The sequence below is a fragment of the Salvelinus namaycush genome, chromosome 4 (assembly GCF_016432855.1).
Source record: "Salvelinus namaycush isolate Seneca chromosome 4, SaNama_1.0, whole genome shotgun sequence".
Classification (NCBI taxonomy): domain Eukaryota; kingdom Metazoa; phylum Chordata; class Actinopteri; order Salmoniformes; family Salmonidae; genus Salvelinus; species Salvelinus namaycush.
In genome coordinates, this window is record NC_052310.1 from 60075098 (window position 1) to 60099696 (window position 24599).

Consider the following 24599-nt stretch of genomic DNA (forward strand, 5'->3'; position numbering starts at 1 on the left):
AACCATCATATCGAAGTAAACTTGGACACGATGATATGGTGTGTGATCCTCCCACTACAACTCAGGAAATCAGGCAGTTTATTCGGCTACAGATGCAATAATTTATGATGAACTTCACAGAGTGGTGAAAGTGCACGGTGATCTTGATGCTCTTTTCCAATACGTATCGATGGTCTGATTCTGGTGACATGATGACCTACGCTTTACTGCCATTTGAAAAATACTAATATTCTCGCTCTTATCTGTGAGCTGTTGGCTAGAGCGCAAGTGCCAAGACCAGAGGAGGTACATTTGCAATTTAATGCAACAGTTTTTGTGAAAAAAAACTATTGGTGGGGGGAAAAAACATGAAAACACATTGAATTTGAGATTATTTTTCAGTAATGAAAACTTTTGATAAAAAAGTGTGTGCACCACATCTGATTTCTATCCGCAACATGTCCATTTGGTGGAAACACACCACTGCTTGGTAAATGCGCATATTTTCTTAATTTCTTTTTTTTTTTATATTCACATGAAAATCTGTCGCCAATTGGATGGAAACCTAGCTAGTGTGGGCACAAGTTCTAAACTTCTGCAGGAAGAGTTACAGCAGATACATTCCACTGAGACCACAGGCATAAAGGCAACACTTGATAAAATGTGGTAAGGTGTAAAGTGAAACCACATCCTGCCAAGATAACAACACACCGTGTCATTGGATTTCGTTTAAAAGTTGGATGAAGAAAAACATTGATTACTTTTTTCAAATCCAATCAGTTTTCCATGTTGATACAACATCAATGTTGATACAACTTCAACATCATCACATTGGATTTGTTGTTGTTGTTGAAATTATGTGCCAAGTGGGATTGTTTCAGATGATCCAATATGGCTATTTTACATTTATTAGCCTACACACTGATGTACAAAATAAAATCCATAAATGAGTTTACCCTGATAATTGACTTGTGTAATTAACGTGGTGTCTAACTCCCAGTCCACCATACTGTGAGATTGGAATGCTGTTTCAGTAAAGAAATATTCAGCTTATTCGGAAACAGCCTCTTGTGTTGCTATGACAAAAAAAGTCAACCAGTATATCGCAGCCAACACTACACTTGTCTGTCCAATGCATGTACATAGTTTGCCTGCTCCATAGCAAGCTGCTCTATGCATTGGTGAAGTAATTTAATGTTGAGCTAAATGTAAAAAAAATATATTTAAGAGGTTTAAAAAGGAAAGGAGCGACCAGTGACTACAACCAAGGTTCAATATCAAACAATGACACAGGCATCCTCTCTTTGACCACGTACAAACAGAAAGAGAATGAGCGGTGGCCAACCTTTTTTACTACCACTGAGTAGGAAGGGGAAGCCATGCAAGCCACCAGCATTGTGACACACCCCACTCAACTTCCCCCTATCTCTAATACTGGAGGTCATATGTGAGGGTGATGGGTGTTCCTCCTTAAACTGCTGTAGAGAAAGAGTGACTATGTATGCATCAGTCACTCAGATACAGAGACCAGCAGCCAGAGGACATGGAGCCAAAACAGATCAAAGAAGGATACCTTGTCAAAAAGGTGAGGGTGATACAGGAAAACATGTTCCTCTTAAAATACAATTATTACTATAGGTCTTTGTGTTTAACTTGGGCCAGAATGTAATACTGTAGATGTGTTGTGGACGGTTTAGTTATTAGAAAATAGATGATCTCACATTTGAGAACGTTAGGGACAAGATCCATCGATGGAGACTCTGACAAGAGCTAGTAACATCAAGTCAGCTGGCACTATATTTGACTTTTTACATGTCCAACTTAAGTTGTCAGTCAAGTGCTCTAAATTAAACTGGAAGTTAGTAGATTAGTTCTAGGACTATTTGCATTTGCCCTGAGACTTGATCGCTTCCCACATGAAAAACATAATATAGTGTGTATTATGGTAGAAATACTACAGTATTCACTGTAGTGTTGTTGCGGACTCTACTGCAGTATTTACTTCAGTCCGATAAAAACACTACAGTGAATACTGTAGTATTTACTGCAGTATTTACAGTTTACTATAGTATAATTAATGCAGTAAAAAAAAGAGTAGTATATACTAGAGAAATTACTGTAGTGTTTTTGCCGATTGTAGTATGGTATACTGTAGTATTTACTGTACTGCTTTTGCGGACTGTAATATACTGTAGTATTTACTGTAGTGTTTTGGGGGACATTACTGTAGTATTTACTGTAGTCTTTTTGTTTTATTATCTTTGACATAGAAGTGGGGGGGGTTTTCCTCGAGGAAACCTACTGGAGAAATACTAAGAGAGCAAATGTGCCATAACCTGTAGCTAGGGCAAACTGGGTTCTGAACAGAGAATTCAGCGCTTCTGCTCTTGTCTTTAACCATATGCTTTATACATGGCATGTAGGTTTCTTACTTACGGGGTGCACACATTGGGATATGGGGAGGGGAATGGGCAGAATATATGCAAATTACATACTGTAGTATTTACTATAGCTAAAAAATGTAGTGTTTTTGTGGACTGTAGTGTTTTTGCAGAGGTTTTTGTAGTATTTACTACACTGTTCTTTTGTGGATAATACTGTAGTATTTACTATAGTATTCTACAGTATACTACAACATTCTAAACTAAGTACTACACATGATCGAAGAATAGTACAGTGTAGTACAGTTTTCTACAGCACACTTTGTTTTTTGTAAATTAGCTCAGTTTAGAGAGACATGAGCAGATAGCAACAAAACTGTTTCCCCCACAAACAACATTATCTGAAAATAGTCTTCACACTTTGTATTTCTCATGGCCTGACAAATGACTAACTCAGATGATTGGTCGCGTGACTCTTAGTTTGGGGTCAGATGAAGATGGATAACCCATGACCTCACAGGATTAATCATAATCTATATAACTTAATCTATTGATTAGAAGATGATTATGTCATGTCACATACTATACTGTTCTTTGCGTATAAACTTTTGCCTGTGCTATTCTTATGCATTACAATTGTTATCAGTTGCTCAGTATCATTGGTTCATATTAGTAGAAGTATAGGTAGTGCCTGTGATACTTTTGCATCATAACTCTCTATGGTGAACCTTCATTAACAAAGTTAAGTGAAACGAGAACATTTCACAAAACTGAGTATTGGGTTGATGATTTCCTATGTGTATATTTCCTTTTTGTATGACCTTTTTTTTGCTCTTGAGTATATTCTCTATTTGTAAGGATTGATTAAGCAACATTGAAATACTAAAATACATTATTCATGTTAGCTATATACATTTCATGCCCAGCATCCAGGCAAGCCGATATGGATTTGATAACACTTTACATGATATTTCTCTTATACCTGTCTATTAACAATGTAATCTACATGTTTCTAATTGCATTGTATTTGTATTTTAGGAACAGAGTTGAGCGGTTGTGGAATATCTGTGGTATAGGGACAGATTAACTTGTGTAATAACAAAAACAGCTCAACTCAATGACTACGCAATTACAATGTGATTACAAATTCTATCAACATGTACATTTCCTCCTTTATTCTTCAGGGCACAGTGCTGAACTCATGGAAGGTGGTGTGGGTGGTGTTGTCTGAAGATGGGGTGGAGTTCTTCAAGAGAAAGACAGACAACGCTCCCAAAGGAATGATCCCACTGAAGGGAGCTGTTCTGACCAGCCCCTGTCAGGACTTCAGCAAGAGGACGGTACGGTCACGTCACCTTTCAGTATTAAATACGAGTGTAAGTGTCTATCATTACTGTAGTGCCCCTCCCTCCCATGTAATGCAACATTGCCATTTTCTTGCAGTTTGTTTTTAAGCTGAGAACGGCCAAGAACCAGGACCATTACTTCCAGGCATCCCACCTGGAGGAGAGAGAGTCCTGGGTGAAGGACATCAAGAGAGTCATCACCTGTCTGCAGGGGGACAGAAAGTTCACCAGGAAGTCCACAAGGAGGTCCATTCGCCTCCCCGATACCATCAACCTCAGGTATGACCTATGACCTGACATACAAACTACCTATAATCCATGACTACGCTTACAGGAGCTACGTACAGGTCATTGGGAACTAAGTCATTTGATAACTTACGAAGTCTTGTCTGCTTTCTTGTCTGCCTTTTCTCAGTGAGCTGTACATTCTAATGAGAGACCAGGAGGATGGTGTCAAAGAGCTGAAGCTGGAGAAGGAGAAGAGAGTCTACAATCACTGCTTCACAGGTACACTAGCACATAAATGTATTAGGACTTAGGTGACAGTGGATTTCATTTGAGTCATTGAGTCTCATTGAGATAGATCATACCACTTTTGATTATCTTCTTTATGCATGTCTCTGCAGGTGGTACGGTGGTGGACTGGCTGATCTCTAAGGACAAGGCCAGGAACAGGCCTGAGGCTCTGATGTTGGCTACAGGACTCCTGAATGAAGGTTTCCTGCAGCCCGCAGGGGACCTGTCCAAAGAGGCGGTCGAGGGAGGGGCAGAGTCTGCCGTCCTCGATGATCCAGATGCACTCTATTACTTTGTGAGTGGATGGGTTGATTGTTGTTGTTAGTAATGTAGCTGCTAGTCTCAATATATTATTCCATATATGCTAGAAGATATTAGGATATATTGGTCCTTTGCTAGAAGACCACACAGACTGGGATATGTTTGAACACTTCTGATGTTAGAAACATATATGTACTGTACGTACAGTACCAATCAAAAGTTTGTACACACCTACTCATTCAAGGGTTTTTATTTATTTTTTACTATTTTCTACTTTGTAGAATAATAGTGAAGACATCAAACTATGAAATAACACATATGGAATCATGTAGTAACCAAATAACTCTTTAACAAATCAAAACATATTTTAGAGACTTCAAAGTAGCTACCCTTGATGACAGCTTTGCCCACTGTTGGCCTTCTCTCAACCAGCTTCACCTGGAATGATTTTCAAACAGTCTTGAAGGAGTTCCCACACATGCTGAGCACTTGTTGGCTGCTTTTCCAACTCATCCCAAACCATCACATTTGGGTTGAGGTCGGGTGATTGTGGAGTCCAGGTCATCTGATGCAGCACTCCATCACTCTCCTTATTGGTCAAATAGCCCTTACACAGCCTGGAGGTGTGCTGAGTCAATGTCCTGTTGAAAAACAAATGATAGTCCCACTGAGCGCAAACCAGATGGGATGGTGTATCGCTGCAGAATTCTGTGGGAGCCATGGAGGTTAAGTGTGCCTTGAATTCTAAATAACTCACTGACCGTGTCAGCAGCAAAGCACCCCCACACCATCACACATCCTCCCCCATGCTTCACGGTGGGGAACACACATGCAGAGAACATCCGTTCACTTACTCTGCGTCTCACAAAGACACGGCGGTTACAACCAAAAATTTCTAATTTGGACTCATCAGACCAAAGGACAGTTTTCCACCTGTCTAATGTCCATTGCTGGTGTTTCTTGGCCCAAGCAAGTCTCTTCATCTTATTGTTGTCATTTAGTCGTTTTTCTTTTGCAGCCATTCGACCTTGAAGGCCTGATTCACGCAGTCTCCTCTGAGCAGTTGATTTTGAGATGTGTCTGTTACTTGAACTCTGAAGCATTTATTTGGGCTGCAATTTCTGAGGCTGGTCTAATTAACTTATCCTCTGAAGCAGAAGTAACTCTGGGTCTTCCTTCCCTCATGAGAGCCAGTTTTTTCATAGTGCTTGATGGTTTTTGCGACTGCACTTTAATACATTGTTCTGATTGACTGACCTTCATGTCTTAAAATAATGATGGACTATTGTTTCTATTTGCTTATTTGAGCTGTTATTGCCATAATATGGACTTGGACTTTTAACAAATAGGGCTATCTTCTGTTTACCACCCCTACCTTGTCACAACACAACTGGCTCAAACGCATTAAGAAGGAAAGAAATTCCACAAATTAACTTTTATCATGGCATACCTGATAATTTAAATGCATTCCAGGTGACTACCTCATAAAACTGGTTGAGAGAATGCCAAGCGTATGCAAAGCTGTCATCAAGGCAAAGGGTGGCTATTTGAAGAATCTCAAAAAACACTTTTTTGGTTACTACATGATTCCATATCTGTTATTTCATAGTTTTAATGTCTTCATTATTATTCTACAATGTAGAAAATAGTACAACTAAAGAAAATCCCTTGAATGAGTAGGTGTGTCCAATATTTTGACTGGTATTGTATGTAAAAGCTACAATGTATTATAAGTGAGTTTTAAATTATGAGATAATACTGTATCCAAATGTGAATTTACATTGTATGGTGTGTTGCAGGCAGACAGTGGGTTCTTCTGTGAAGGCTACTCCAGTGATGAAGACGTGATTTTGAAGGAGGAGTTTCGGGGTAACATAATAAAACAGGGCTGCTTACTCAAACAGGTAAGACTGGAAACACTGTGTAAACACTCTTTGAATATCTAGGTGATGAACAATTGTGAATATTACCGGATTATCAGTTCGCCAGCAGCATACCACCCTGCATCCCACTGCTGGCTTGCTTCTGATGCTAAGCAGGGTTGGTCCTGGTCAGTCCCTGGATGGAAAACCACATGCTGCTGGAAGTGGTGTTGGAGGGCCAGCAGGAGGCACTTTTTCCTCTGGTCTAAAAAAAATATCCCAATGCCCCAGGGCAGTGATTGGGGACATTTCCCTGTGTAGGGTGCCGTCTTTCGGTTGGGACGTTAAACGGTTGTCCCGACTCTCTGAGGTCATTAAAGATCCCATGGCACTTAACGTAAGAGTAGGGGTGTTAACCCCGGTGTCCTGGCTAAATTCCCAAGCTGTCTCTCATACCATCACAGTCACCTACTCATCCCCCTCCTCTCCCCTGTAACTATTCCCCAGGTCGTTGCTGTAAATGAGAATGTGTTCTCAGTCAACTGACCTGGTAAAATAAATAAAAAATCTGATATTTTGGGATGTCCTGAATGATGCTTTATTCCATACTTAAAGGGGCAATCTGCAGGCAGAAATTGTGTAAAGTGTTAAGTCTATAAAAAGGATGTCTGCGATGAAGGAAGTGAAAGTACCCCACACACAGCACCATATCTGTGGTCGGTGCTGTTTTCACAACTGATAGTAATCAGAAACAGAACCGTGCATAAGGCTTTGTTTTCATGCTCTCTTTCCCCCCCCCCCCAGGGTCATCGGAGGAAAAACTGGAACGTGCGGAAGTTCATCCTCCGGGATGATCCTGCTTATATTCACTATTACGACCCCACCAAGGTACAGGATTACAGCAGAGTGGAACATGACACAAAATTATTTTCAATTTCAATATAATTTTTCAAGAACATAACATGAAAAATGTGTCTTTCTCAATCTTTCCCTCGCTCTTGGCTAATGCCTTTCATTCATCTCCATCCTGACTTTGTCTCTCTAGCTAATCTGTTATTTTCTCTCTCTCTTTGCCCTCAATCCCATTTTCTCCCCCTTCCCCACCCTCTCGTGCTGTAGGGTGATGAGAACCCTTTGGGCTCTATCCACCTGCGAGGGTCTGTGATCACAGCAGTGGAGTTTGTTCCTGAGGGTGAGTTAATTACTGGGGAGTGGACATACACCGATCCAAATCCCACACTGACTCACTGAGTACATTTACATGCACAGTAATAATGCGATATTAAACTGATTATGGCAGCGGGCAGATTATGCAATAGTCATGTAAACTCCTTACTCTGCTTATCTTAATTAAAACACCTGTTTTTTTTTTTGTAATCTTTCAAATTATTAGAACAGTGGCAAGAAAAAGTATGTGAACCCTTTTGAACTACCTGGATATCTGCATAAATTGGTCAACATCACATCTGATATTCATCCAAGTCACGACAATAGTCAAACACAGTGTGCTTAAACTAATAACACACAAATTATTGTATTTTTCTTGTCTATATTGAATACATAATTTAAACATTCACAGTGTAGGTTGGAAAAAGTATGTGAACCCCTAGCCTAATGACCTCCAAAAGTGAATTGGAGTCAGGATTCAGCTAAACTGGAGTCCAATCAATGAGACGAGATTGGAGATGTTGGTTAGAGTTGCCCTGCCCTACAAAAAAAAACTCACAAAATGTACGTTTGCTATTCACAAGAAGCATTGCCTAATGTGAACCATGCCTCGAACAAAAGAGATCTCAGAAGACCTAAGATTAAGAAGTTGACTTTCAAAAAGATGGAAAGGGTTACAAATGATCTCCAAAAACCTTGATGATCATCAGTTCACGGTAAGACAAATTGTCTATAAATGGAGAACATTCAGCACTGTTGCTACTCTCCCTAGGAATGGCCATCCTGCAAAAATGACTGCAAGATCACAGCACAAAATGCTCAATGAGGTTGAAAAGAATCCTAGTGTGTCAGCTAAAGTCTTAAAAAATCTCGGGAACACGCTAGCATCTCTGTTGACGAGTCTACGATACGTAAAACACTAAATAAGAATGGTGTTCATGGGAGGACACCATGGAAGAAGCCACTGGTGTCCAAAAAAAACATTGCTGCACGTCTGAAGTTCGCAAAAGAGCACCTGGATGTTCCACAGCACTACTGGCCAAAAATGATGTATACAATCTTTATATGTCCGAACTCAAAATCAAATATGCTTCCCGAAAATAAAATGATAAAATAAATAAAATTTATTTGGATTATTTTGATTTTCTACATTAATCAGAATGCCATAAGGTATCCTGTTTTTAGATGTGTCCATATAAATAGGTTTATTAGGGAAATCGTTCTTCTTGCAAGGCATGTAAACGTTGTAATCAAACTATTATATTAATCTGACTATCTCCCACAATAATCACATTATTGTATGCGTGTAACTGTACTCACTGACTTAGTGCTCGATTCATTGAGGTTGTTTTGGCGGTGTCAGAGGTGGAACTGAGTTAGAGCTGTCAAATCCACAAGTGGCTCCAGGCATTATACCTAAAGATACCATTGCCCATGCAGCCTTGTTTACAAGTTTGAAAACACTACAATGTGACATATAATCTACACCTTGATTAGGACTGTAGAAATACTCATTATTTTGTTTCATGAGTTTTCAATTTGAGTGTAATTATGGCCTAACACTTTCTCATTCTGAAGTACGTGAATGGGGTGGGTGTGGCTTCGTGACCATGATCACAAGAGCAGCTGCTCACCGATTTGACTGCTCCAACCCAGTTCCACCTCTGACACCGCCAAAACATCCACTATGCAGGTGTCTGCTATCCCGGTTAATGCATGATCTGATTGAATCTAGGCCTAGGACTATGAAGTGTACTGTTTACTGTTAGCAATTTCCTTTGAACTCTTTTGACAATTTTTTCTTCTTCATTGTTTCTTGGTTCAGCCAAGAGGTATGATGTTGATGGGAATCTCTTTGAGATCATCACTTCAGATGACACACACTATTTCTTACAAGCGACTACACCCGAGGAGAGGAAGGAGTGGATCAAAGCCATCCACACTGTGTCTAAAACCGGAAAATAATCACAACAGGCCACACAGCTAATTTGAACAACTTACATTGAGGGATATGGATTATGGTTGGCGTGTACAAATACTTGTTGCAGAGCCAGAAGGAATCTGAATTTAATAATTTAGCCATAGAATTTGAAGGATGAATGACTGATCCAAAATTCAGCTTTTACGAGTTGTATGTTTCTTATTGTATTTATGTTGAATGATTACACATTTCCTGTACATATAGATAAAATGCACCCTCACATGTTTTTCATAATTCACCATGATGTGGGTGCACTCTCACCTTTAGATATGAGATACAGGCAGACTGTGAAGGGTACAATGTTCTGTGTAGAAAGGCGTGAAGTTCTGTAATGGTTTCTGGTGTGGCCTTCTGCTTTTCCATCCAGCAGCCTGAAAGAAATAGGACAGTTAGAAGAATCTCACCATTGCAGACAGTTCCTATGACTGAACAAACACGTATCATATCCTGCCTTTGAGGACCCTTGTCACTCTGTGGTTTTCATGATGTTCTTATCCCATATCACTTGATATGCACATTGTCTATGTACTGACTGTATATCGCTGTGTTCTAAATCGAGTGTCTGTCAAAAAGTATCAATTAAATATCTACTCTTTGTCTCCACCTTCTGGTTTCTGTCAAAAAGTAAATGTCCAAAAAAGTTAGAGTTTTCAAACAACCCAGAATTGTGTGCCCCTACTATTTGACATGTGCCTTTGACTCTCCTCGTGTTAATCTACTCCGACCGGGCGTTATGACATCCTGAAAGATGTAATGCCTCCCGAATACAATAAAAGGCAGGGTTCAGAACTTTCATGAAAAGCAGAATAGCAAACATATCATATCAAACTGTGCCTTTCCAAATCATGTCCAATCAATTTAATTGTCCACAGGTGCACTCCATTCAATTTGAAGAAACATCTCAAGGATGATCAATGGAAACAGGATGCACCTGAGCTCAAAATCCAGTGTCTTAGCAAAGGGTCAGAATACTTACAGTACCAGTCAAAAGTTTGTACACAACTACTCATTCAATGGTTTTTCTTTATTTTTACTATTTTCTACATTGTAGAATAATAGTGAAGAAATCAACACTATGAAATAACACATATGGAATCATGTAGTAACCAAATAAGTGTTAAACAAATCAAAATATATTTTATATTTTAGAATCTTCAAAGTAGCTACCCTTTGCCTTGATGAGAACTTTGCAGACTCTTGGCATTCTCTCAACCAACTTCATGAGGTAGTCACCTGGAATGCATTTCAATTAACATGTGTGCCTCGTTAAAAGCTAATTTGTTGAATTTCTTTCTTCTTAATGCGTTTGAGCCAATCAGTTGTGTTGTGACAAGGTAGGTTTGGTATATTTGGTAAAAGACCAAGTCCATATTATGTCAATAACAGCTCAAATAAGCAAAGAGAAAAGACAGTCCATCAATACTTTAAGACATGTGTTACGTGCCTCCTAAGAGGAGGGAGGTGCAGGAATCAGGAGCAGGAGAGCAAGGAAGTCCCAGTGGCACAATCGTTTATTTAGAAGTCCCAACTCAACAAGGGGGGGCGGGTAACACGGGGGGGTAACACGCCCAAACGAAGTCGCCACACACAGGGAAATAAACGCAACACACGGAGGAGAAACATCTACTCCTAAACACATTCCAAAATGGTACAACTACCGTGAGAAAGAAAACCCTGTGGTGCAAACACGCACCCCTAACAAAGTAACAACAGCAAATAATCCCGCAAAAAGACTAGCAGGCAGCGGAGGATAATAAACCCACCGAAATTAACTAATAGGACACAGGTGTAAACAAAACAGACAGACACAAACGAAAAGGAAAAATTGGATCGGTGGCAGCTAGTAGGCCGGCGACGACGACCGCCGAGCACCGCCCGAACAGGGAGAGGAGCCACCTTCGGTGGAAGTCGTGACGTCATGAGGGTCAGTCAATCAGGAAAGTTTCTTCAAGTGCAGTCGCAAAAACAAACAAGCACTTTGATGAAACTGGCTCTCATGTGGACCGTCACAGGAAAGGAAGACCCAGAGTTACCTCTGCTGCAGAGGATAAGTTCATTAGAGTTACAAGCCTCAGCAGCACAAATAAATGCTTCAGAGTTCAAGTAACAGACAAATCTGAACATCAACTGTTCAGAGGAGACTGCATGAATCAGGCCTTCATGGTCAAATTGCTGCAAAGAAACCACTACTAAAGGACACCAATAAGAAGAAGAGACTTGCTTGGGCCAAGAAACATGAGCAATGAACATTAGACCGGTGGAAATCTGTCCTTTGGTCTGATGAGTCCAAATTTGTAATTTTTGGTTCCAACCGCTCTGTCTTTGTGAGATGCAGAGAAGGTGAACGTATGATCTCCGCATATGTAGTTCCACCGTGAAGCATGGAAGAGGAGGTGTGATGGTGTGGGGGTGCTTTGCTGGTGACACTGTTAGTGATTTATTTAGAATTCAAGGCACACTTAACCTGCATGGCTCCCACAGCATTCTGCAGCAACCATCCCATCTGATTTGCGCTTAGTAGGACTATCATTTGTTTTTCAAAAGGACAATGACCCAAAACTCACCTCCTGGCTGTGTAAGGACTATTTGACCAAGAAGGATTGCTGCATCAGATGATGTGGCCTCCACAATCACCCAACCTCAACCCAATTGAGATAGTTTGAAATGAGTTGGACTGCGAGTGAAGGAAAAGCAGCCAACAAGTGCTCAGCATATGTGGGAACTCTTTCAAGACTATTGGAAAAACAATTCTAATAGGAATTACCCACCACTTTGCAAGACAGCATAATGTGACTTGCAGGCCTGATGTGGCCTGTAAACTATGAGTATCAGGCCACTGTATTAGAGCAAAACTATAACCATCCCAAAGAACCATAACATCAGGTTTTCTGGGCATTGTAACGGCTGTCGTCGGAAGAAGGTGAAGACCAAAACGCAGCGTGGTAAGTGTTCGTCATGTTTAATAGAAACTGAACACTAAAAAGCAACAACAACAAAGTGACAACCGAAACAGCTCCGTCAGGTGCAACACACTAAACAGAAATTAATCACCCACAACACAAAATGGAAAACAGGGTACCTAAGTATGGCTCCCAATCAGAGACAACGATAGACAGCTGCCTCTGATTGGGAACCACACCAGGCCAAACACATAGAAAACCAACAACATAGAAAAAAGAACATAGACTGCCCACCCTAGTCACACCCTGGTCTAACCAAAATAGAGAATAAAAAACCTCTATAGCCAGGGCGTGACAGGCATAAAAAAGGGTGTCCTACAGAGATCGATTCTTGGTCTGGTTCTTTTTAGTATTTACATTAACAATATTTGTTTATCTGTAAATCTGCCTTTATTTCCCTGCAGAAAGCCTTTGTTTAACTGAAATTGGTACTTAATTCAGGTAAAACCAAGTTCATGTCATACACACACCTCTACACATATTTCTGACTTTATCTTAAGTGTTTTGAAGTTGAAAGGTTTGAGTGCGCGTAGCATCCTTTGCTCAACTGTTTCATTTGTTGTCTGGGTTGCTGTGAAACTAGACACCTAGTAATGATTCCAGACAGGAAGGTTCAAACAGGAAGCAGCTCTCTGGGGACAGGGTATTTTTATGTCCGAGTAATGGCTCCTCATAATACACATTTTTGCATTTAATGTCATGTTGGATTTCAATGGGCTCCCCTGTGAGTCATTCAGATATGTCTGATCTCTTTTCCTCATTTATGTCAGTGGTTCCCAAACATGATGTCTGGACCACATTAGGGGATTCCTGAAATTTAAATTGGGTCACCTTAGAAAATATGTTATCATATCAAACAAATAATAACTTTTTTTCTCTTCAAATGGGTATAGAATACAAACTTTGTGTCAACTAAGGATTTTTTACATTTTAGAATGTGTTGTCTGAGTTTGCTTGGTACTTAACCACCGTTCAAAAGTTTGGGGTCACTTAGAAATCTCCTTGTTTTTGAAAGAAAAGCACATTTTTGGTCCATTAAAATAACATCAAATTGATCAGAAATACATTGTAGACATTGTTAATGTTGTAAATGACTATTGTAGCTGGAAACGGCAGATTATTTTATAACGGAATATCTACATAGGCGTACAGAGGCCCATTATCAGCAACCATTACTCCTGTGTTCCAATGGCACGCTGTGTTAGCTAATCCAAGTTTATAATTTTAAAAGCCTAATGAATCATAAGAAAACCCTTTTGCAATTATGTTAGCACAGCTGAAAACTGTTGTCCTGATTAAAGAAGCAATTAAACTGGCTTTCTTTAGACTAGTTGAGTATCTGGAGCATCAGCATTTGTGGGTTCGATTACAGGCTAAAAATGACCAGAAACAAAGACCTTTCTTCTGAAACTCGTCAGTCTATTCTTGTTCTGAACGCTGTGTACTACTCCCTTCACAGAACAGAGCAAACTGTCTCTAACAAGAATAGAAAGAGGAGTGGGAGGCCCCGGTGCACAACTGAGCAAGAGGACAAGTACATTAGTGTCTAGTTTGAAAAACAGATGCCTCACAAGTCTTCAACTTCATTAAATAGTACCCGCAAAACACCAGTCTCAACGTCAACAGTGAAGAGGCGACTCCGGGATGCTGGCCTTCTAGGCAGAGTTCCTCTGTCCAGTGTCTGTGTTATTTTGCCCATCTTAATATTTTCTTTTTATTGGCCAGTCTGAGATATGGCTTTTTCTAGAACTTTAGAAGGCAGAGTTTTAAGCAGATTTAAGTCAAAACTGTATATTGGCCACTCAGGAACATTCACTATCTTCTTGGTAATCAACTCCTATGTATATTTGGACTTGTGTTGTAGGTTATTGTCCTGCTGAAAGGTGAATTCCTCTAGGATTGTCTGTTGTAAAGCAGACTGAAGCAGGTTTTCCTGTAGGAGTTTTCCTGTGCTTAGCTCCATCCCATTTATTTTTATCCGGGAAAACTCCCCTTTATTTACTGATGTCAAGCATACCAATACCATGATGCAGCCACCATCATGCTTGAAAATAAGGCAGCAGTTACTCAGTGATGTGTTGGATTGGACCCAAACATAAGGCTTTGCATTTAGGCCGAAACTCTTTTTTGTAGTATTACTTTAGTGCTTAGTTGCATACAAGTTGTATGTTTAGGAATATTTATATTCAGTATATTTGTATTATTATTTTCACTCTGTCATTGAAATCATTATTGTGGAGTCACTACAATGTTGTTGATCCAACCTCAGTTTTCTCCCTTCACAGACATTGAACTCTATAACTGTTTTACAACCACCAATGGTCTCATGGTACTGTGACATCCCTGAGAAGTTCAATTCCTGTCCTGCAGCTCAGGTCAGAAGGATGGTTGTATCTTTGATGTGTCTGGGTGGTTTAATACATAATCCACAACATAACTATTAACTTGACCATGCTTAAAGATATATTAAATGTCTGATTTGATACTGTTAGCAATCTACCAATGGCTACTCTTTTATGAGGCATTCAAAAAACTCCCTGGTCTTTTTAGTTCAATCTGTGCTTGAAATTCAATACATGACTGAGGGACCTTACAGATGTTGTATGTATGTATGTTGTACAGAGGAAGGGTTAGTCATTTAAAAAATCATATCAACCCTTTATTATTTCACACAGAGTCCATGTAACATTGTAACTGTAATTTGTTAAGCCAAATTATTCTCCTGAACTAATTTAGGCTTGCCTAATTAAAGTAGCTGAAAACTTATGCAATGACTCTATTTCAGTTATCACATTTTTATGAATCTTATTTATTATATTTTTTCTTCCACTTGACATTAGAGTATTTTGAGTTCATTGACAACAAATTACAATTAAATACATTTGAATCCCACTTTTTAACACAATAACACACGTGAAGAAATACAAGTGAAGAAATACAAGTGGTATGAATACTTTTGCAAGGCACTGTATACTTATAGTGTACTTGATCACTCACAAGCAGAGTTTTATAAAAAAAATAATCAATGATTAAATTTAAAAACAACTCCAAGTGTAATTTGAATGAATATACTGCATTACAATTAAAGCGTTTGAAATTGAAGGACAGTTTTAATGTGTGTGTTTAAAATGATAGTGAATATGTAAAGTCTGAAAAATAGTGAATTTAAAGTACACTTTTAACAAGTGTATTAAAGGTTGATGATAGTATGTTTATAGTATACTAAAAGACTGAAAAAACATTTAAAGTCCAATTTTAATAAGTATATTGAAGTGTGATATTATATTTATAGTATACTTAAGATATACTAGAAAAACACATCTCGTATTTGAAGTATATTATTAGATTTTTTTCCAGTTTTACTTTAGTGCCTTATTGCAAACAGGATGCATGTTTTGAAAAAAAAAAATTCTGCACAGGCTTCGTTTTTACTCTGTCATTTAGATTTGTATTGTGGAGTAACTACAATGTTGTTGATCCATCCTCAGTTTTCTCCCATCACAGCCATTCAACTCTGTAACTGTTTCATTCGACTCGTAATCAAATCCTTGAGCGGTTTCCTTCCTCTCCGGGCAACTGAGTTAGGAAGTATGACAGTAACTTTGTAGTGACTGGGTGTATTGATACAACATCCAAGGTATAAGTAATAACTTCGCCGTGCACAAAGGGATATTCAAAATCAGTTTTTTTCATATCTACCAATAGGTGCCATTCTTTGAGTCATTGGAAAACCTCCCTGGTCTTTGATGTTGAATCTGTGTTTGACATTGAGAGACCTTACAGATAATTGTGTGTGTGGGGAACAGAGATGAGATAGTATTCAAAAATCATGCAACTTATAGTATTATGTGACTTGTTAAGTAAATATTTACTCCTGAACTTATTTAGGCCATAACAAAGGGGTTGAACTGTTATTGACTGAAGACATTATAGCTTTTCATTTTGTATGAAATCAAAAGTAATATATAAACACATAAATCCACTTTGACATTATGAGGTATCTAAATTCAATCATTTTAAATTCAGGATGTAACACAACAAAATGTGGAACAATTAATGGGGCCTGATACCTTTTTGAAGGTGCTGTATAAACCATACAGAGTGTAGACATAGGAGCAGCCTAATACCATACATACATAAGTACCAACTAAACTCAGACAATACAACACATTCCAATACTTTAAAAAATCCTTAGTTGACACTAAAAGTTATATTCTATACCCATTTGAAAATAAAAAAGTTATTATTTGTTTGATATGATAACATATTTTCAAAGGTGACTCCATTTAAATGTCAGTGGAATGAACACTATTGGGGTCCCGACATCATGTTTGGGAACCACTAACCAAAATGATGAAAAGAGACCAGACATATCCAAATGACTCACAGGGGAGCCCATTGATATCCAACATGACATTACCTGGCAAGAATTGTATTATGTGGAGCCATTACTCTTATATAAAAATACCCTGTCCCCAGAGAGCTGCTTCCTGTTTGAACCTTCTTGTCTGGAATCATTACTGGGTGTCTAGTTTCACAGCAACCCAGACTGTTTCACAGCAACCCAGACTCTCAAATGAAACAGTGGAGCAAAGGATGCTATCCCACACATGCACACTTGAACCTTTCAACTTCAGAACACTTTAAAGTTAAAGTCAAAAATAGATGTGTAGAGGTGTGTGTGTTTTCTCTGATCTAAGATGCAAATCCTCAACAGAAAATAAGATGATATGAAACAATTGAACTTCAGCAGAATAGGGATTTAAGGCACTTTGACTACAACACATTATTATTAGAATCAATGTGAATTGAAGTTTAAATCTAGATGCGCAACTCCAGCTCTAGATCAGGGATGGACAACTCCAATCCTCGGGAGCCGGAGTGTTGTCACAGTTTTCCCGATCTCTAGCAAACACAGCTGATTTAAACTAATTGCATTCTGAAGATCACGAATAGTTGAATATTGGAGTCAGGTGTGTTAGCTGGGGCTGGGGCAAAAGGCCCCGGTGGATTGGAGTTGCCCATCCCTGCTCTAGATACTTATGTAATAATCATTATCTTGGCTTTTCTCTGCAGACACCAATGTCTACCACAATCAGAAACTGGATTTTCCCTCTCTTTTCTAACATAGTAACTTCACACTTCTCAGATCTGATCAATTTCTAATTTCACAACTCTCTGCTGGGTGTCAAACTGATTCCACGGAGGGCCGAGTGTCTGCAGGTTTTTGGATTTTCCTTTCAATTAAGACCTAGACAACGAGGTGAGGAGAGTTCCTTACAAATTTGTGGGTGCACATTTAGGTTTTTACCCTAGCACTACACAGCTGATTCAACTAATCAAAGCTTGATGATGAGTTGGCTAATTGAATCAGCTGTGTAGTGCTAGAATGGAATAATGTCTGGAATGGTTTAAAACACATCCACTCCATTCCAGCCATTATTATGAGCCGTCCTCCCCTCGGCAGCCTCCAGTGCTGCACACACATTGATCCGTTAATGTAAGCTTCAGAGGTCAAGCTTATGTAATCGTATGCTTAAAGGGCTATTCCACCACTTTCCAACCTCATTTTCATTATCTCCAGCACAATTCTACTGTCTACATACTGTATGTTTTCAAACACTTTTCAAACACTCTAAAATTTGAAGTGACATGGGGAGCCAGAAAATACCCTCCCTCTGGCTAGAAACTAGATGGGGGGTATTTTCCTTTTAATCCTACACTTTGATGGCACAGGGTAGGATTACGACAGACCATAGAAACACACCATTTTCACAAATGTAGACACTTGTATGATGCAGGGAGTAATGAATATGACGTTGAAAATTGGAAGACTTTCCTTTTAAACCTTGTGTGGTGTTTACTAACACCCTTTCATTGTTTGCTAAAAGAAAACACTCTGAACAGTCCCCAGACAATCAATCAGTATGGAAAAAATGGGCCTTAGAAATACTTTATGCAGAGAGAGAAGTTAGTGTGGAAGGAGCGTCTTCCACTCTGGAATAATTTTCCGATATGATTCAGGAAATCCAGACTTCTAAAACATATGTCTTAGAGAATTACAACACACAGTTGAAACCATCCCCCCCTCCCACAAATTGGCTTATACTCACCTATCATCTTGGCGATCTCACTGCAGAGTTACAGGTCAGGGAGTCAGAGGGCTAATCCTTAGGGAGAAATCCTGACCATCCATCTCGGGTGAGATTTGTTGTTGAAGTAGAACAAAAACAAAGAAAGAAAACAACAACAGCAATACATACAGTGGGGAGAACAAGTATTTGATACACTGCAGATTTTGCAGGTTTTCCTACTTACAAAGCATGTAGAGGTCTGTAATTTTTTATCATAGGTACACTTCAACTGTGAGAGACGGAATCTAAAACAAAAATCCAGAAAATCACATTGTATGATTTTTAAGTAATTCATTTGCATTTTATTGCATGGCATAAGTATTTGATCACCTACCAACCAGTAAGAATTCCGGTTCTCACAGACCTGTTAGTTTTTCTTTAAGAAGCCCTCCTGTTCTCCACTCATTACCTGTATTAACTGCACCTGTTTGAACTCGTTACCTGTATAAAAGACACCTGTCCACACACTCAATCAAACAGACTCCAACCTCTCCACAATGGCCAAGACCAGAGAGCTGTGTAAGGACATCAGGGATAAAATTGTGGACCTGCACAAGGCTTGGATGGGCTCCAGGACAATAGGCAAGCAGCTTGGTGAGAAGGCAACAACTGTTGGCGCAATTATTAGAAAATGGAAGAAGTTCAAGATGACGGTTGTTCACCCTCGGTCTGGGGCTCCATGCAAGATCTCACCCCGTGGGGCATCAATGATCATGAGGAAGGTGAGGGATCAGCCCAGAACTACACGGCACGACCTGGTCAATGACCTGAAGAGAGCTGGGACCACATTCTCAAAGAAAACCATTAGTAACACACTACGCCGTCATGGATTAAAATCCTGCAGAGCACGCAAGGTCCCCCTGCTCAAGCCAGCGCATGTCCAGGCCCGTTTGAAGTTTGCCAATGACCATCTGGATGATCCAGAGGAGGAATGGGAGAAAGTCATGTGGTCTGATGAGACAAAAATAGAGCTTTTTGGTCTAAACTCCACTTGCCGTGTTTGGAGGAAGAAGAAGGATGAGTACAACCCCAAGAACACCATCCCAACCGTGAAGCATGGAGGTGGAAACATCATTCTTTGGGGATGCTTTTCTGCAAAGGGGACAGGACGACTGCACCGTATTGAGGGGAGGATTGATGGGGCCATGTATCGCGAGATCTTGGCCAACAACCTCCTTCCCCAGTAAGAGCATTGAAGATGGGTCGTGGCTGGGTCTTCCAGCATGACAACGACCCGAAACACACAGCCAGGGCAACTAAGGAGTGGCTCCGTAAGAAGCATCTCAAGGTCCTGGAGTGGCCTAGCCAGTCTCCAGACTTGAACCCAATAGAAAATCTTTGGAGGGAGCTGAAAGTCCGTATTGCCCAGCGACAGCCCCGAAACCTGAAGGATCTGGAGAAGGTCTGTATGGAGGAGTGGGCCAAAATCCCTGCTGCAGTGTGTGCAAACCTGGTCAAGAACTACAGAAAACGTATGATCTCTGTAATTGCAAACAAAGGTTTCTGTACCAAATATTAAATTCTGCTTTTCTGATGTATCAAATACTTATGTCATGCAATAAAATGCAAATTAATTACTTAAAAATCATACAATGTGATTTTCTGGATTTTTGTTTTAGATTCCGTCTCTCACAGTTGAAGTGTACCTATGATAAAATTACAGACCTCTACATGCTTTGTAAGTAGGAAAACCTGCAAAATCGGCAGTGTTTCAAATACTTGTTCTCCCCTCTGTGTATATCACTCGATGTGGGGGAAAAGTTCAATTCATTTGAAGTAACTATCATCCATTGCCAAAACATATTCTTTCTTTTTTACAGACAGGTATGTGTAGGAAAACATTTGCATATTTACCAAAGGGCTCCAAGGGACCGGTAATTCCCCCTTTAGACACATGACTCACATCGTGATTCATGCATCCGAAATAAAACACAACACTGCCTGTTAAATCAAAAAAAAGAAGAACAACTCATCGACTTATCTCTTGATAACTCAATGAGTTTTATCCCATAAGGTAATGGTAAAATAGACTAGAGACAGCTCTCTCTCTCTCTGTCCTTCTCATGGTCCGAATTACACATAGGACTATTGATCAATTATAAACTTCTTTATAATGATTTGTTTTTACATAGCCCATAAAAAAACATCTGTCTTCCTAGTAAGGGTGATCAGGACTCACCAGGAAGTCATAACAGATGTCAGAGGTCAGTCAGCCATTTTAAGTGAGTGTTTGTTTTCCTGTACCTCAGACATTATTTAAAGATATTTCAAACATTTTAAACATTTTGTGTATCAGGTTTACATTAGGTTGTTCAGTACATTTCTTAGAGAATTTGCATGTGTGCAACCAAAACTCTGACAAGAGAAACTTTAATTTGTGTACAGCATCCTTTCTAACCCGTGAAAAACTGACAAAAACAAAATTAAAAGACCCCACACTTCTAAATCAAACAGAGTATGAACCACTAACAAATATTCATTAACAGCTGAGTCGTGTGTGGGTGCTGGCATTTGTGTGCCAAAAATCATAGGGTAAACACAAAAAAATGTCCAGGCCTTGCTTAATTTTGGAGGTCCTTTAACAGCTGGATCTGTGCACTTTTAACTACTCTCCCAAGGCAACTGCCTCAGGACACTCTTTCAAGGGGAGAGATACAGAATCATTGATAAACATGAAGAAAAAAAAAACTTTGCCACTGACATTCCATCAGTACTGGAAGAAAGAAAATAAACATGTACTTAGTTTTCACTAACAAATATTTAAATCAGTCCTTAATCTTTTTGACTTGTTGCATTGACATGTAATTACGTACAAACTGTCCCAAATTTCCCCACTGTGTCTCTCACAGCCTGTTTGAGTTCAGTGTGTACTGGCGGCTTTCTATTGTTCAACAGGATGGTTTTCGCTAATCCAAACAACAGATGACTTAAACACAAGAGCAGTGGACCAGGCCTTGAAGAGTGAGCAGCCTCTAATTTAATATCAGTCCCAATGCTCAATCCCTCTGTCTTACTTCTTCAAATTACTAAAATATTGCGTTAAGGGATTGCTATCTGATTGCTATCATTCACTTTGTTACTTTCACTAGTCTCCATAATCTCTTTCCTTCAACACTTTCCAGTAGAAAAAAACATGTTCAATCAGTACTACTAATACACACGGACCACTCAAACAATGTTCTGCTTTTCCCCCTATTGCAAGAGTTAAAACAAACAAACATGATAACTTTCTCCAGATTGGAAGGCATTGTTTTCATTTTAGTATACCTTCAAAAAGTTACTCTACATTTTTATTACCAGTCTCTTTTGAATATACACTTTGTGCTTCAATTTCTTTTAATTTATTAAATGTCTATTATTAAAAAATTCATATGTAATGCTTTGGAGGGATCAATATGTATTAACTGGGTTGCACTGTCTATCAGTCCCCAGTAGATGTCGCACTCCGTCCATAATAAGTCTGGCACCTGAGACAGCATAGACAAGGAAAAAGATGCAGTCTCCATTTCGCCTACTCACGAATTGGTTTAGAACGTCATCATATCAACAAAAACTCAATCGGGAGTACAATAAATTGTAGGCTTTTAAGTTTAGTTAACAGAAAATCATGTTCAACATTCATTGGTTCTATTTAACAGGGTATGGAGTGTTTCAAAATGCATTACCAGGGTGGAGGAAATATTCTAAGTGTTTATAGTTCTATTGGTTAGGGGTAAGTCAAGTCCTGTACAATACTTTAACTCCAACCATACAAACTATCCATAAAGGGACCACTCTGAACATTCCTCAGAATACTTCGTCACCACTCATGTACGTCTAAGTGTGGGTGTATTAGTTGTATATTATTATTTATCTTCTTACTTCATCAGATCATCATAATAACCCATCATACTAAATAGTATTATACTATATCTCTAGTAACCCATTATACATTTCTGTTACATCTCTAAATTCCTTCTATTCATACAGGGGTTTAGATATTTACACTACTTCTATTTAACAGCATATTTGAAAATAGTTCTCTCTTCTTTCATATCTACATTCATAATAATGCTATACATCAAACTCCACTGATGACTCATATAATCTAAAGTCATGTTATCCTCAGAGACATGTTATCCTCGTTACCAATGTGACATGTTATCCTCGACGTAAACGAGACATGCTATCCTCCTTACTAACGAGACATGTGATCCTCTGAGACATGTTATCCTCTGATATTTCTGAGACATGTTATCCTCTACCTGTAGATCCAATGGCGGTGTTGGACAGACCTTAGATAACGTTACTTATGAGCTAACACAAAACTGGAAAACTCAGCTCAAAGAACTAGAAAACACAGCTCACACAGAACTGGTTGTGGCATTCATTCACCTCTTTCACATGTAAGCTAGTCCCACTGACAGCTCTCATTCACCCAGTACTTAATAGCTCAATTTCAAGCCTCTTATTATCCACATTTCAATCCAAATTCCAATCTAATTAGTAATAATTTCAATGAATTTATAATACAAATAATCCAAATACCTTGTGTTATTTTTTAGTGGCTGCAGACCACATATACATTTCTTCTAAATGCCTATAGACAGCTGTCAGCTGGGCTTTACATGGTACGGTTGCCCTCGCTCTAGTCTTCTCTCTATAAGACTATGGGTAGCTTTTTATGCGTTAATTACCTTGAGACCGGCAGTCTTTTGCATTACAGTAACCTGATGACAGAATTTCATTACCTATTAGTACTCTTTTGAAATATCAATGGAGCAGGTTGGTTCAATGTGGATTTTGACAGATAAGAGGGAGAGAGAGAAAGAGAGCGAGTGAGAGAGAAACGGAGCGATAGAGAGAGAACATATAATTAGAGAAGAAAGAAGGAGATGGAATATACAGTTATAAAGACTTCCAGGAAACTCCCCTGGTGCAGTGTCTGAAGTCCCAATGGGAAACTAACTCTCTCTCTCTCAATCTGGTTGGAAAGTCCCATCCAATGTGTTCCACATCCAGTTTCCACACTTTATTCTCATTCACTGTCAAACCTGCACTTGTCAGAGCCTCTTATCTCTGTCTGTTCAAGTGCAACATAGCCTCAAGCTGTGTGTGTTTGTGTGTGTGAGATATTGAAACTCCTTTGAAGTTTAAATCTACAGTTAAATGTTGAGTGACTTCTGACTTCACTTTATAGCCTAATAAGGTGATGGAAGGGATGTTTTTTCTTTCTTCACATTATAATGATGCAGCAACTCAGAGTCGAACTCTGAAAAGTCAAATCTTTCTACCACAACTTTCTAGTCCTAGATGTTATTTTCTTTCATTATGTGAGTTAGGCTTTTTGTTCCTTTGTTGCACACTGCTAACTGTTTATTTAATGATGCAATATCCTATATTGAGTAATCTCCTGAGACATACTCAAAGTCTTGCCAAAAAAGTTTGGGAACCCCTGCCCCATCCAATTAGTCTCCCATACAAGAATTTGAGTATGTCTCAGGAGATGGGACCATGTCTATGTTCCCACAGCCCTATGTTGTCTCAGTTCCCACAGCCCTAAGTTCCCTCAGCCCCATGTTCCCTCAGCCCCATTTTCTCTCGTGCCTATGTTCCCTCATGCTTATGTTCCCTCAGCCCGCTGTTCCCTCAGCCCGCTGTTCCCTCAGCCCGCTGTTCCCTCAGCACATGTTCCCTCAGGCCATTTTCCATCAGCCCTATGTTCCCACAGCCCAATGTTCCCTCGGTTCTAGCTTCTGAACCAGGGATCGGCAACCCAAATGAGATGAAGAGACATTTTTCAAATTCTCTCAATTTGTACTATTTTTGGAGCTGCACAGAATGTACATGTTTGTGGTGTTCATGTTTTTGATATTCACCCAATGTTCATGGGTCTGATGGACCCACAACATTATTGGGTTTTTTAAAACAATACAGCCCTAACAATTTAAATAAAAATACTTAATACTTAGATGTTGACTTATATCAATTACAAGCAATACAGACAGCAGACATGTTTAATCTTTGCCATTT

The 24599-nt window shown here is 39.3% G+C and overlaps 1 protein-coding gene and 1 pseudogene across 1 annotated transcript; one reads left to right on the top strand and one right to left on the bottom strand.

The window, feature by feature from the left end:
• The first annotated feature begins 1446 nt into the window (after positions 1-1446).
• LOC120045673 (pleckstrin-like) lies at positions 1447-10089 on the top strand. The gene is made up of 9 exons (XM_038990609.1): positions 1447-1564; positions 3545-3700; positions 3804-3985; positions 4122-4213; positions 4333-4517; positions 6283-6387; positions 7150-7233; positions 7465-7537; positions 9338-10089. Exons 1-9 carry the CDS (start codon positions 1481-1483, stop codon positions 9475-9477), a joined length of 1101 nt encoding a protein of 366 aa, XP_038846537.1. The 5' UTR covers positions 1447-1480; the 3' UTR covers positions 9478-10089.
• LOC120046881 lies at positions 2257-2308 on the bottom strand (annotated as a pseudogene).
• Positions 10090-24599: the final 14510 nt, after the last annotated feature.

Coding starts and splice junctions, on each gene's coding strand:
- LOC120045673 (XM_038990609.1), top strand. CDS start 1,481: ATGCATCAGTCACTCAGATACAGAGACCAGCAGCCAGAGGACATGGAG. Junction 7,234..7,464: donor ACTATTACGACCCCACCAAG/GTACAGGATTAC, acceptor CTCGTGCTGTAG/GGTGATGAGAACCCTTTGGG. Junction 7,538..9,337: donor AGTGGAGTTTGTTCCTGAGG/GTGAGTTAATTA, acceptor TTCTTGGTTCAG/CCAAGAGGTATGATGTTGAT.